Genomic DNA, 14,573 nt, shown 5'->3' on the forward strand with positions numbered 1-14,573 from the left:
AAATAATCCTCATCTGACGTACTGCCACTCCTTCTGTGGCCCTTTTTAGGTTTGTGGCATTAGTGTAAAATGCTTCTTCAGGAGATGTGAAATAAAGAATTGGAGAACAATGAAAGTGGAGTTGGGACTAATAACCTTGCAAAATAGAAATGAAATAAGTAGGTAATTCCTAACTGGAATGTTCTATTGATGATCTTCTTGTCTATGAAGAGTGATGCTACAAAGAAAGGTGACCTTTCATTCCCTGAAGTGTTTGTTTTTTTTTTCAATTTTATTTTTAATAGGCCAATATTTCCACAAGAAGCAGGAAAATTTTATTATAATAGGTAAGATATATGTCTAAGGAGTCAGTCAACAGAAACAAGAAGATTGGAAATCTTCTGTAGAGATCTTTATGAAATAGGCTAAACAACATTTATTTGAGAAGGGATATTTACTTCTAGCCTGATTACTAGTAGCTGAACTCTATCTTTCTCTTGAGATTTATTCAAGGATATGAAAATTGTTGCCTAATATAACTCTAAAACTAAATGAACTGGCAGCAGTTAGGTTAATAAAATTCAGAAGATGAAAAATAATTTACCTTGGGAAATAATTTTTCATGTCATTTATAGTTTAAATTTAAATATATAATTATCATTTCAAATAGAGTTTAATTGTTCCCATCTTAATACAAGTATCTTGCATTTTGTAAGGCACCTACATAGAAAACAGCAATTGAACACTTTAAATATTCAAAACTGTTCAACACATTAAACATTTATTCTCATAAAATTAGAATGAGAAACGTATTCCCCATTTCTAGGAATCTGAATTTGCAATTCATATCTATACCTGATCAACATATTTATATTTATGAAAAATTTAAAAAATCTTTAAAATATCAAATTATGAGAAAAGAGAAACTCAAATAAACTTGTCAAATTGTAAAACAAACACATAGACAATGATTGACCATACACTATTTATATAAATGAGTCTTGAATTTGAAAGATAAAAAAGGGGAGCATCCACTCACATGAATATCATAAAGTAAAAGTGAACACATACATTGAAGATTTAGTGACTCAGGAAAAGTAACATAAGTTTTGAAAGACAAAATTAAAGGAAATGAAAAGTGTATTGCTCTTCATACATTAAGATTATAGATACCTTCATCGTCCTTGCACTATTATGGCCTAAGAAATATGTAAATTTAACAGCAATTGGATAGGATGCACTCTAAAAATTTCATTGAGTCATTTCATAATAATTTAGGGAAAATAAACCACTTTTCTATCCCAAGGCACATTTGGAAGTGACAGTATAACAATATAGAGCAGAGCACAAAGATATGGGTGTGTGTGGAATGTGTCCCCAGATCTATAACAATGTCAAAATAATTAGAATCATATTAAGCAAGTAAAGGAATTTTTTAAAAAAATCTTTCATTATTAAAAAATTTGCTCACTGCCTAAGAGAATGAAAGGACAGTTCCACAACTAGTCTCTCATAAAAGTAGATAAGTGAAACATTGACATTCACTGTCATTTCACTATTTAATCATTTTTACTTTATGCATATTTTAAGGACTTGTGTACTAAGTAATATTTCAGGCACTCAGTTCCTGAAAATATGTATTAAGTCAGATATGATATAGTCAATTTGATTTTTTTTATTTAGGGAAAACTCTCACTTCAAAAACTTAGAGAACTATAGACTATATTAGCTGCTCTATAGCAGGACGATGTCTCAAACATTGCATCCTTTATTCACTACATGGGATATAGCCAAGTACTTGGTGCTGGATAATCACTGACTATATTTCCTTGATGAATACTGCACAGAAGTGAATGGGAAAAACAATGAGATTACTATTCTGTAAAGTGATTTCAGGGTTTGCTTCATGAGTGTGTGATCTGTGAAGTTTCACAAGACCATGCCTTAATGGTCTGCCATTGCCATCTTGAAATTCTTAGTAATTTTATCTGTGGGTTTTATTCTGGTTTTGTAAATGAAGTTGAAAGAGTCAGTGAGTGGAGCATGTGCTGGGATCTTTGAGCCTGGGCAAGGTCCTACTTCTTGCTATTTGTACAAATCTACTGGGCAGGTTCTTCACTGCACTTTCCCCTGCTGTGGGCCTGCTGTCATCCTCCACCTGGGTTAGGCAACAGGGTTGTATCTATGGAGGGAGGACCACATCCTTGGGTTGTTCCCTGTCTCCAGTGGTCTGAAGGAGGGTCTGGGACTGGGCTGCTCTCCTGGGGTCCTAGATAGTTCTTGGGATGGCTGTCTCCACTCTGCAGAGGTTACATCTCAGTGGGTACAAGCCTCTTATCAGCCCCATGCAAGTACCTTGCAGCTTCCAAATAGGTTTCAAGACATGAGGTTGCCCATCCTTGGTTGGTTCAGAGGCAGCCTGGCTGGGGCAAGGCATGTAAGTCTGGCGGTGGGCAAGAGTGGGATCCTAACAGCCATCACAAGTAGCTGCGCAGAGCCCTGGGCACCTGCTTGTGTCTTAATTCTCTGTACAGGTATTCTACTTTTTCCCAGTCCCTTCATTCTACCTCCCCTTCACTGGCTCCATGCCTGGTGGAACCCTCTCTAGCTCCTTCCAACCTTCCTAAATCTGGCTCACAAGTGTCTGTTCTGACCGGCTAGAGGCAATCTTGGGGAAAGAGGGGTACTACAAAAAAAGAATGGTGAAATTTCCATGATTCTGCATATGAATTAAATGTTTTTATAATTGCATTTAAAACTGGCATTGGGCAAAAAAAGATGAATGGTAAAGTTCATGCAAACAATTTAAAACGTTAAGGTTTCTTTACTTAGAAGGATATTAAATAGCAAATAAAAACATTCTGGCCCAATTTAGAAACAGAGAGACCTTGGAAAAAATGGAAATGTTTTATATCTTATTATCTTTAAACGATACTTTTCCCCTGCCTTTTGAACAAAAGGGCCTGCATTTTCAGTTTGTCCCACAAATCATACAGCTAGAACTGACTGTTTTAGAATCCATTTATATAGAAAAATGCTGAGGAGCATATGGAAGAAAAAAAAAAGCTATATAATCTGCATGGAATTTCATTCTGATTAAAAGGTTAACAAATAAATTTTCATTTTTTACAAACTATTTACTAGCTATAAAAAGCTCTTTTCATTTTAAATGATAATCAGAATAATCTGTAATCTTGAAACCCTTTTTGTAGTATCCCTTAAAATAATAATGCATGCTAATCCTTATTGATGTTTATTGCAAAGTAAACGATGCTTTTAGAAAATATTTAAAAAATAAAACCCAGTCTTTAACGTTAACCACTGTCATAGTTTGCTAAAACCCAGTCTTTAACTTTAATCACACAATTCATGTCTATATAGCACCAGAGGACTTAGTGAGCATGACATTTAGTATAAGTTAAAGACATCATAAGACTTTTTTGTTACTTTCCAGACATATTCCTGGTTAAATTTAAGGTTTTGCCCTTTTTATTCCCACCGCCTGTAATAGTCTTCTTTTGTATATCCACAGGGTTTCTCTTCACATCATGGTCTTTAGGCTCAAATGTCATCTTAAAAAGAGAGGTGCTCTTCGGTTTCCCCACGTAAAATGGACACTCCCCTTCCCCTATTACTTCCAAATCCTTTACCTAGTCTGTTTAGTTCTTCATAGGACCTATTATAATATAACACCAAAATATAAGGTTGATGTAGGCAAGAACACTACCAACTGTTGGCTTGTTTTTTTCCTTTACTACCATATCCCTAGCACCTAGAACAGTCTTGGATAATTAAATAAATATTTTTAAAGGAATGAATGAAGGATTAACTCATACCATCTCCAAGTCCCACTAATTCAGTTGACATCTGTTTATTTATTAAGTTACAGGCACTGTGGTAGATGGTGGATATTCTCAGTAAAGTGACAAATCATTCTTGCTGTCAAGAAGCTTATATATTTACTGGGAAAGCAGAATTTTAAAACATATATGATTAATGTTCAGCGAGATAGAAACAGGTGTAACATTATACATAACTCTCTAGGAATAGTTCAATTTCTACAATAGCTTACTGGCCTCTATATCATTCAATTACCCAAAAGAGGCTTACCATAAAAAAGACACTACACTTGGAAGTAACTGATATTTACCAAGGGTAAAAGTAAAGTTTACAATCATTTAGACTCTGTTACAATTTAATATTGAGTTGAACCATAAAGTTATTTAGATATGATTAACTAGATTGACATTTCAATTATCTTCCATAAATAAAACATTCAGTGCACTTTGCAGGAGAGAAACATTTTTCCTAAGGAGATAGGAAAAGTTATACTTCAATATGAGATGTCTGAGGCTTATGAATATATAATTTGCTATGCACAAGAAATATACAAAACACAAATGATACAGCATCTTTCTTCTTTAAAATCATGGATGTCACCTACTTTTTAAAAAAAAGCTTCTTGTGCCATTGGCTTGTGAATAAGAAACCCTATATTCAGTGTATTTTCAGTAAGCATCTTAAACTATTATACCAAATTTTCTTTTACTTTAAATGGACCTGCACAGATTTTAGAAAAAAGAACATTTGCTGTCAGGATTTTTGAAAACACAGTGAGGACTGTTAGAAATATCCAGAAGTAAAATACCTTGAAATGCAGATAAAAAGACAAATGCATGTTTACAATGTCCCTAATTACTCACTCCAGCTATATGCAAAAGGTTTTCATTTGAAATAAACTATATATCCAAAAGCTCATTGAACTGTAAACCAAACATTTCAAATTTATAAATATACAAAAACTTTTGTTAATTTTAAATATCAGTTCAATTTAGTATTGCTGTTAGAATAAATAAATGAAATCTAAACTCAAAATGTAATTCTAAGGTAGACCTAATACAGAATTGTCACCCAAGAGCAGAGAGAACTAGTTTTGAATGTATAGTTTAAGAAACTAATGAATCAGACAGCCCTGCTTCTGACAGTAATTGCTTTAAAAACCCTTTAGGAAGTATCAGCAGAATTGGTTAGTAATTTAGCATGTCCTTCACTTTGACTATGGTCACTAAAGGTTTTTACGTAAGTCAAGATATCTATAAACACAATTTGTTTCAGGTTGACTATCCATAATTAATGCTTTCCTTTACTGTTTATTACCTGAATAATTTATTTTACTGAGCTACATTCCTTACTTTTCCTATCATGTATCCAAGGTTAGAATCTTATGTTTTCTAGGCATTGCTTTCTTGTTTAGCTCTCTAAATGAAACACCCTTCACAACTGTTGAAGTAAAATGTTAAAATAGAAGGTTGCAAATATAGCTCCTGGGGATTGTAGAAGTCAGTTAATTAAGCTTTCTTGCAAAGAAGTCTAATTATGAGAATCATTGTCTTAAATCTATAATCTTATTTATCCATCTAGAATCAGAATAATCAAGAAATGTTTCTCCTAACTATAGCTAAGTGGTTCCAAGTGATTTGCAAAACAAAAGCAAAAGCAAAAAACAAAAACAAAAACTTGTACATTGTTCAATTCTGAGCAGATATGAAACAATGAAGTTAGAATTGTTTAATGTTAAAACAATGAAGTTACAATTGTTTAATGTGGTTTCCTTAATATTTCTTACTCATGAGAAATATAAAAGGAGGATTATATATATATATCTATGCATGTAAGCTTATTTCATATAGTCAACTATATGAAAAAAAATGCATACAAAGGCAAATTTCCTCTCTTTCTATCTTCATGTTCCACATTGTGCATACATAGAGTGAGTAGTAAAAACATAATTAATATTATTGTCTGTAATTTTCTGGTATCTAATATTTTATTTACATATTCATACAAGTATCACCGCATGAACAATATTATTCTGCTCATTTTCTTTTCCTGAAGTGTGGCCCTGGTATACCAGCATGTTCTGAGTGGCGGACTCCCTAACTTATCTTGGTTACTTTGTAGACATCTACTTGTTTCTCTAAATTATACATAAACTCCTCAGTTCCTTCTCCAATTCCTGCTATACTGCAGCAGTATAACAACTACTTAGAAGCTCTTGGTAAATTAGTTACCAGCCGTATCTTATTCCATATTTAATATACTTTTTTCCATCTGCTTTTCATAAGTTATCTCATTTTAAAAAGTGATAGAACATTTTCTGCTCTTCTGATAAGTAGAAAACTCGACTAAATTAACCCCCTTCTGCATCCTTAAGTAATCTCCCCCAATATATTTATCTTTGATAAAGGATCTTAAGAAATTATTATTTTAATTTGACTTTTTTTGGATATAAATTGTAATAATCGAAATATATATAAGGCGAGAAGGGAAGGAATTTTGAGCAGTAGGAAACAAAGGCTGAGTAAATACAAAGACAGTAATCATACAATATTGTTTGACTTTGTTTGATTTATAAGATGAATTTCTGAAAATGATCAGAAAAGTAAATTTATATGTAATGTTTTGAATAAAATATTCACATCTACTTCATACATGTTTTCAGTAGAATATTAAATTTTTCTTCCTGGACTTTTCATAGATTTAATGATATTTTGAACTTTTTATTTTTAAATTATAGAAGTACAAGAACATGCAAAAAATGTAGGGAGGTCCTGAATACCCTACACCCAGCCTCCTGCAACGTCAACTTCTTGCTTCATATAGTAAAAAGATCAAACCAAGGAAAATGACATTGGCACAATTCATAGAGCTTGTATGTTATGTACATGTATGGGACTCTAGGCTAGTTTATCATATATGTAGCTTTGTGAAACTACTACCACTATCAAGATATACAACTGCTGCATCATAACAAGGCTCCTTCATGCTACTGCTTCATAGTCTCAACACACACACACATCAAATCCCTAATTCCTGGCAACCACTAATCTGTTCTCCATCGCTATAATGATATTATTTTACAAGTACTATATAAATGGAATCATACATATCCTTTTGAGATTGGCTTTTTCATTCAGCATGGGGCTCTTGAAGTTCATCCAAGTTGTGTATATAAGTAGTTTGTATCTTTTTATTGCTGAGTATTATTCCAACACTTTAAAAATATTTTTATTTTAAATATTATCATATACTGCCTAATGTATAAGAATTGTTTTATATTTATAACTTTATCTCATGTATATGTATTAATTTACAATAATAACTTCTGCTTTAAATAGTTACTTATGTCTCTACATAATTTATGAACACTTCTCAAAAGGAGTTCATAAAATCTCTACAGTTTTTCCTGTATTACACTTTGCAATATAATCATGTCATGGGGAATTATAGAGAGTATATATGTATAAAAATCACAAGAGTGTCAGTGCCTGAATATGTTGCAGTAAAAATCTGAAGCATTATAAAAGGAACGTTTAACTGAATATTTTAAACACAGTTTAACTACTTTTCACAAACTGCAACTAGACAATTGTTTTTGAATACTTTGGAATTATATTTTTTTGCTATTTATCTTCAGGGGATCAAGGTTAAGCATGTTGGCTGGAATGTATAGTATAGAAATGAATTATAATTAAAATAAATTCATATTATTTGCTTATTAGACATGGAAAATGGATGGCAGCATAGATGGTGCAACTGAAATTCAATTAATTTGACATTTTATTTGTATCTAACATTAACTGATCAATAATAAAGGCTTCCTTATTAAGAGATATTGGTATCATATAGCTATTAGTTTATGAAAAACATAAATGTATACACATTATGGAAAAGCATTATATCTAGTTAAGAAGTAATATTGCTAAAAAGTAATATCAAAATATCTTTGTATACCTTTGGAAAGAACAAGAACAATAACCAGAAAATCACCTTGTTGGTGTATAGAGTTTGCCATGGCACCGCAGGGCATATAGGTCCATCAGGGATAATATGCCTTAAAAGGGATTTACGGGCCTATTTGGAGAGAACAGCAGTGGAACTTACCATCTTGATCCATGGTGACTGTAATAGCTGTGAACGGCTTGGGAGAAAAACTCAATTCAGAAACTCCATTCATGGCTTCTATTTCAAAGGTGTAATTCACGTGAGACACAAAGTCAAGTACTATCACAGAATTGTTGATCAGGCCAGAATGTCTTGGGATGAAGCGGAGTCCTCCTCCACAGTCCTCACACTGGCTGGTGTCTAAGCCACATTTTTTACAGATTACACTGTATGTGAGATCTTTTCTCCCTCCTGTGTCACTTGGTGGGCTCCATTCCAAAATAAGGGCTGTTTCATTGATGTTAAAAACCACATTCCTAGGAGCTGAAGGTGGCCCTAGAGGAAAGCAATTAAAAAACAAATGTACATGTATAGGACAATGAATTATGGTGCGAAATTGAAAAATTCATCAATAAATACTTGATGGTCTTTTATATTAGTCTGAGCTCTCCTGATGAGAATCAGAAAGGATATATGACTAAATATATGTGATTTAGTTCAGCAAGAAGGAATCTTTATGAAGGGATAAAAGGGAACTATACTTAAGATATGGTGACTAAGTTTACTAAACACAATTAAGTGTGTCCTTAGCCTATAATAGAGAGACCCATACAGTCCTTTTATTTACCATCAAGACTGCTTAAACCAAGTTGATCCAAGTTATGGATGCGCATTTGCCCCTAGTCTTTTTTTCTCACTATTTTTCCATACAGACAACATTGGCTGGAGTACTTAATAGCTTTTAAATATTTCTATCTTTTCTTAATATTGTGTCAAATTCTTTATATTTATCTGAGTTTTTCATGAAGCATATATTAAATGAAGGTCTACAATGTGCAAGGCATTCTGTTAAGTGCTAGATGTGAAATACCACAGCCTTTATGCTGTCAAGAGACTATGCTTATGATAGATAAATAATTCATTGCATAAATAACTAATGAAAGAGCATTCCTGCCATATTATAGAAAGTTTGAGAAATTCAAACTAATTCCCTAAATTTCTGGTACCAAGAAAATTTGCTTAGAGGACTGGAAGACCATTCTCTGCAATCTTTTAAGTTTTGATATTGATCTTTGATTTCTCAAGGCTACTCTTGGATTTCAAGGTACAGTCATTCATTCATTAAATATTTTATGTAGTGATTACAATGTCCCAGATACTCTACTAAGTCTTGGGCTTATAGTCGTGAACGTGATAGACATTATTCTTGCTTTCTGGTAATTTACATTTTAGTGGAATGGCTAGATAAATATACACACACACACATGCACAGAGAATAATAAAATTCAAATCATAATATATGCAAGTCAGACAACCAAAGGATAGGAATTGAAATAAAATTATCAGGGGAACCCTACTTTAGGTAATCTTCTGGAAAGCATCCCGGAGGTTGTGAAGAGAATGGGAAGAGTGGTGGAAAGAATATTAGTGTGAGAAGGTATGTAGTTCTTTAAACAAGAAAAGATTGTGAAATAATCATAGAACTGGAAGAAAATCACTGGGGTTAGAATGCAGAGGGAGAAAGCAAGAAATGAGTTTTGAGGAATAGGAAGTGCCCAGATAATCCATGATGGTTAAAACTGGACTAAGTCTGGATATTTTTCTAAGTACCACAGGAAAAAAGTGACAGATTTTATGTATGTAAGTGATGAGTTTTTAAAAAGTGTTTGGCTGCAGAGTAAAAAACAGTCTGAATGAGTACAAGGATGTAAGGTGTGATCTAGTATGTGATGCTAGAGTAGCAGCACAATATCAGTTATAAATCTACATTACTGTGTATTGGGTTTGAGATATTAAGAAGTGTTAATTTTATTTTCCTTTTTCTTTTTGCTGGATTCTGATGCCAGTAACCTGAAGGGCAGGGATGCCAGCCACCTACATGTATGTCATCTAAAGCTAGATGAGAAATGGTATAGGGATTTGTTCTAAAAATATGATGCATACCTTGCTTTATGTCATTTCTTATTCCAGTGGGTAATAGAAATGCTTGACTTCAGAAAGGAAAATATGGAAGGGGTTACCTAGAGCACAGACATCAGTGTAGCTTTTAACCTCCAACCTAGATTCATGTCTGGGAGACATTCATTATCACTATTCTAATTATGTCTCCCTACAGAATGGTATATTCATATTATTGGCCTTTCCTTTTGTTTATAAAGAAAAACATGGATTACTGTTCACTTATATTTCCATGAATAAGAAGACAGTTACAAATCATGTTATGGGTGCTTGCAAGTATTTAACTGTCTGCCTGGAGATACTTTAAAAAAAAATAGGCAGAAACCCTTCTTACTCACCAATTTGCATGACAATTAAATAGCTTTTTAATTGCTGTTAAATTATACCAGCTAAACTGTGATATGCAAATATTAAGCTGTAACGACATACAGTGAATCATTTACTAAGATTTAGAACTTGGAACAAAGAGAGACAATTAATTCTAATCCTTAGATTCAACTAAATTATGTGTCACTGAGCTTTTAGGAATGTGGCCTGATTGCTTTGTTATCATTTATAAATTATACAAAGATTATGTAACACATTGAAAAAATTTGGCAGCAATAACCCTTTTGGAGACATATATATTGAAAACCCTCAGGGATTTCCTTATGTTATTTTTTTTTTTCTTTAAAGGATTCAAGTAAATCTCATAGAAGAAAATCAACCTCCACACCTCACCATCCAGGCTGACTTCATAAGAAATGAGCAATTATTCTAATTTGCAACTATCTGTTTTTTAAGCTCATCCTACAAAAAATACTTTATATAAAAATTACAATGTTATTTCTATTATTTTATTTAGAAATCAAATTTTCAATCCTTTTTTTTAATCTCTTAATTTTGATTTCCCTTTATGCATTTAGGGAATAAAGAAATAGTATCCTAACAGTAAAATTTATTAGAAGCTTGAGTCAGTACAGTCTCTTCTTTTCAAAATCATCTGGCCCTGCAGGCCTATATCTTTCTCTCAGAGTAGCCGAGAACAGGTGTTCTATGATTTCTCTTTGCTTTATTTTATTTTATGCTTTTTTAATGTAAAATACTTTTAAACATGACTGTGTTTCCCAAAATACATTTTGTGCAATAGCTCTAGTCTCATGTTATATTGCAATATAAAATGATTTCATTGCTCAAAAAATACTCTTCTGGGAACTTGACATGAAACAAGAGTAATAAAATTTGCTTAAGTTGTTGGATTCAACACTTGCCAAACAGTTTATTTTCCAAAAAGCACCTAGAGAAATACTAGAATTTTGTAAAACACACTTTACACTTTAGTAAAGGCTATCTTTGAAGATGGGGAAGCTTTAGGGTCATATCTGAGGCACTACCCCAATCACCATAAATTTATACTTCATGTCATAATCATAGAATACAGGAATTTTCACATTGCCTATAGAGTAACTATTCATCTATTAACTCTATAGCTAACTATGGTTTGCATATGCATTTTTTTAACCCTGAAAATTTAATCAAGTTGATATCAACTCAGGAAAGACTATTGTCTATAAAGGTATATTTTACCAGTTCTTAAGTAACTACTTGGTAATAATTTAGATGCAATCATTAATGTCTTGACTATCAGAGACATAATAGTATAGCGTCCTCATAAAAGGTAAATTCATTCATATCTATGAACCTTCAAATGTGAAAAAAATTGTTCTATGTTAAACTGTGTCAAAGTGAACTTTTAAAAATACATTGAACTATCTAGAGATGTTTAGGTAAATGCTTATGCAAACAAATAAGAATATGATTTACTAAGAAATAAAATACGTAAGTAAAAATGAAAAAAATTACAGTCCTAGATTACATTATCATACTAAAATATGCTGTCAGATCTGCGTATTGACATAATTTAAAACTATAAAATTCTTCTCATCTTTTCCATTATTACTATTAATTTTAACCTTTATCTAAATCCATAGTTAATCTAATATTTTTCCTAAATAACCTTTTGAAAATGCATTTAATAGAACAGAATTTTGTATTCTCTTTCTCTAAATGACATTGTGCGGTATTTATAATTTTTGTTCATAAAATGTTTTCCTCTTTGGAAATGGATGGAAAGTAATCATAAAACTAGTCTCCAATCTAACCACAGGGAAAGAAGTAAATCCACTTATTCAGATTAAGAAACTGAACCCAAGAAAGTAAAGTGATTTATGAGAAGGCCATGCATTCCATTAGAGGTAGGATGGTACCTAGCTCTTTTTATGTTTAGTTTTGGGTTTTGTCTTCTTTTCATCTGCCACATTTAACTGTGCTTATAGATAGAATAGGTCTCAGGAATAAATATTACAAATATTTTATAGTGCTTTATTCTTAGAGTATTGTCAAATATAAGCTTATAAAATAAATACATTAGTAAATGATTTAATATACTCCTGTAAGAGACATCTTTCAATAATGTCATCTTGAGCACTTGGAGATAATTTTGTACATAGAAGAGCTATTGAAACATATATTTTCAAGGTAACTATTTCTCAAAAACAGCAGCATATGAATTTCAAACCATTTGTCTTCCACATGTGCAAACTAACTAGTTTTTCATTTTCTTCAATATTATTGTATTGATCTTCAGGAACTAAATTGATGTCAAAAATTGTTGTAATCTATTAATGTTCTAATAGTACTGCAAAAGAGGACCTAGATGATTCTTTTAAATATTTTTTTATTTCTAAAACTCATAGTTAAAGAAAACAAAAATAAATCTTACAAATGAAATGCCATTCACCTCCATAATAAAATCTATTCTTTTCAGCCTCGTCTATAAAGTGTCCTCATTACCAGGCCCAAGGCCATCCCTTTGCTCCTTTCTTCTATTTGCTGCACCTCAGTGCTTTTGCACATGCAGTTCCTGAATTCCTGTTGCCTATCTTTGTTTAATGGGAAATTCTTATCCTTCAGGTTCTGATTGACTTGTTATCCACTTTGTGACACCTCCTTGTAATGAATGAATGAAATAAATCAGTCATCATAGCAAACCATTAAGGTAGTTATTGGTATGTCTATTTTATAGTGATGTGGGCTATGGGTGGGAGGCTCTTTGTCTCTTCAGAGATAACCTAAGCTGTCTGACTTGTGGGTGTGAAACGATAAGAGGCTGCAGTCCTGCCCTTGGTGACCATGGCAATGACTCCAGTCCCAGAAAACAGTTTAACAATGCAAGGTCTATAAACTTAAAGTATTTAGGGGAAATGTAAACCAAATGTGCTAAAAGCTTATCTAGAATGTATGAAGTCCATGCTAAAAGCTTACCTAGGATGTGGAAGATATATGCTAATTCAAGCCTATTGAGAACTGAAACAAAAGGACCATTTGGCCTTTCCTCTCTGTATAAAAGGGGCTCAAAAATCTTGTTCAGGGCTTGGGATTGAAACAGAAAGCTCCCGAGTCCGGCTGTCCATCAATGAATCATTTTTCCTTCTCAAAATCATTCCTGAGTCCTGGCCTCTCTATACACAAATAATTGAATCTCTCTCAAATTCTACAACAATAGCAGAGGAGACTGCTGTTTAGCAAATAATGTACATATTATACTCAAGTATCTGTATTCATGAATACCATCTATGATGGTGCAGCTTGATCCAAGGTTAACATGTACTTTAACTAAGGGAATGAGGAGAAGGCATGGTTTTTCTACAATTCTCTGAGAATTATGTATCACATAGTACAAATTTTCAGAAATATTGGAAAGCATAGAGTTCAAAGTTATAAGTTTGTAAAACCAGGTGTTATTAATTAAGAATAGAGCCACTTGACTAAAAAATCAGCTAAGAAGTGAAAGAAATATTTACATTATAGAAACTGAGATTTACTAACAAAGATCCATAGCAGAATGGGCAGCTGTTCATCTCTCTTCCCTTTGGGAAGGTATAAAAGCTTCTTAAAATACAGTTCAGTGGATACTTTGAAAAGTTGGCAAACATTTGTGGCCCTGAATTTCAAAACAATAATTATCAATTGTCTTCACCTATGTAGGAAAAAAAAACTCTGCATAAACCCATAGAACAACTAATAGTAAGAAATGCACTTTAGCTGTGCAGGCCAAGAGTTAAAGGACAAAACCACATGAATGTAAAAACATTAAAATACAAATAAAATAATTAATAGACCAGCTTGGGTCTTTTGAGTTAAATATCATCCCAATTTCCCTAAAAATTGGAAAAAAAAATGTAAAACACCTTTCTGTGTTTGAGTAAGTAACTTTTAATTAAATATACAATACAAGTAGAAAACAAGAAATAGGAATAAACTAAGCACTGTCATAATTTGGAAAAGAAAAGCAAAACAATGAATGAATAGTTAATGCAAATTAATAAACCTTCAGAATGCATAAGGTTGTAGGGGTAATTATGGATGCTCTCATTCACAATAAGGGTGCTTTCTTGGTAATTGGTCTATTGTGTACAAGGAGATGATATTGAATGGGTGGATTCTTTCTGAGTTCCAACTCTGGAGGTCAAGAATGGATTCTCCCTGTAGTGAGTGGTAATGAAATTCTCCAGCAACAGGAGAATGGCCACTTAATTTCTCTTCCTGTGGAGGAAACTCTCCCAGGTAATTTGGTAAAAGAACCTCTCCTAAATTAAAAACTCAAGTATTTGTATTTAGTGGCATCTTATATCAGTAATATGTATTGGGAT

At 32.5% G+C, this 14,573-nt stretch overlaps 1 protein-coding gene across 16 annotated transcripts in view; it reads right to left on the bottom strand.

Annotated features, from left to right (window-relative positions):
* EPHA6 (EPH receptor A6) overlaps window positions 1-14,573 on the bottom strand; it is a 975,172-nt gene that overhangs the window by 482,199 nt on the left and 478,400 nt on the right. For all 16 annotated transcript variants that reach the window (XM_058296026.2, XM_058296023.2, XM_058296024.2 and 13 more), the window contains one exon: window positions 7,924-8,259. In XM_058296026.2, the coding sequence (XP_058152009.1) occupies window positions 7,924-8,259 (336 nt within the window). The remainder of the gene's footprint in view (window positions 1-7,923; window positions 8,260-14,573) is intronic.

This window comes from Dasypus novemcinctus, chromosome 4 (assembly GCF_030445035.2).
Source record: "Dasypus novemcinctus isolate mDasNov1 chromosome 4, mDasNov1.1.hap2, whole genome shotgun sequence".
Classification (NCBI taxonomy): domain Eukaryota; kingdom Metazoa; phylum Chordata; class Mammalia; order Cingulata; family Dasypodidae; genus Dasypus; species Dasypus novemcinctus.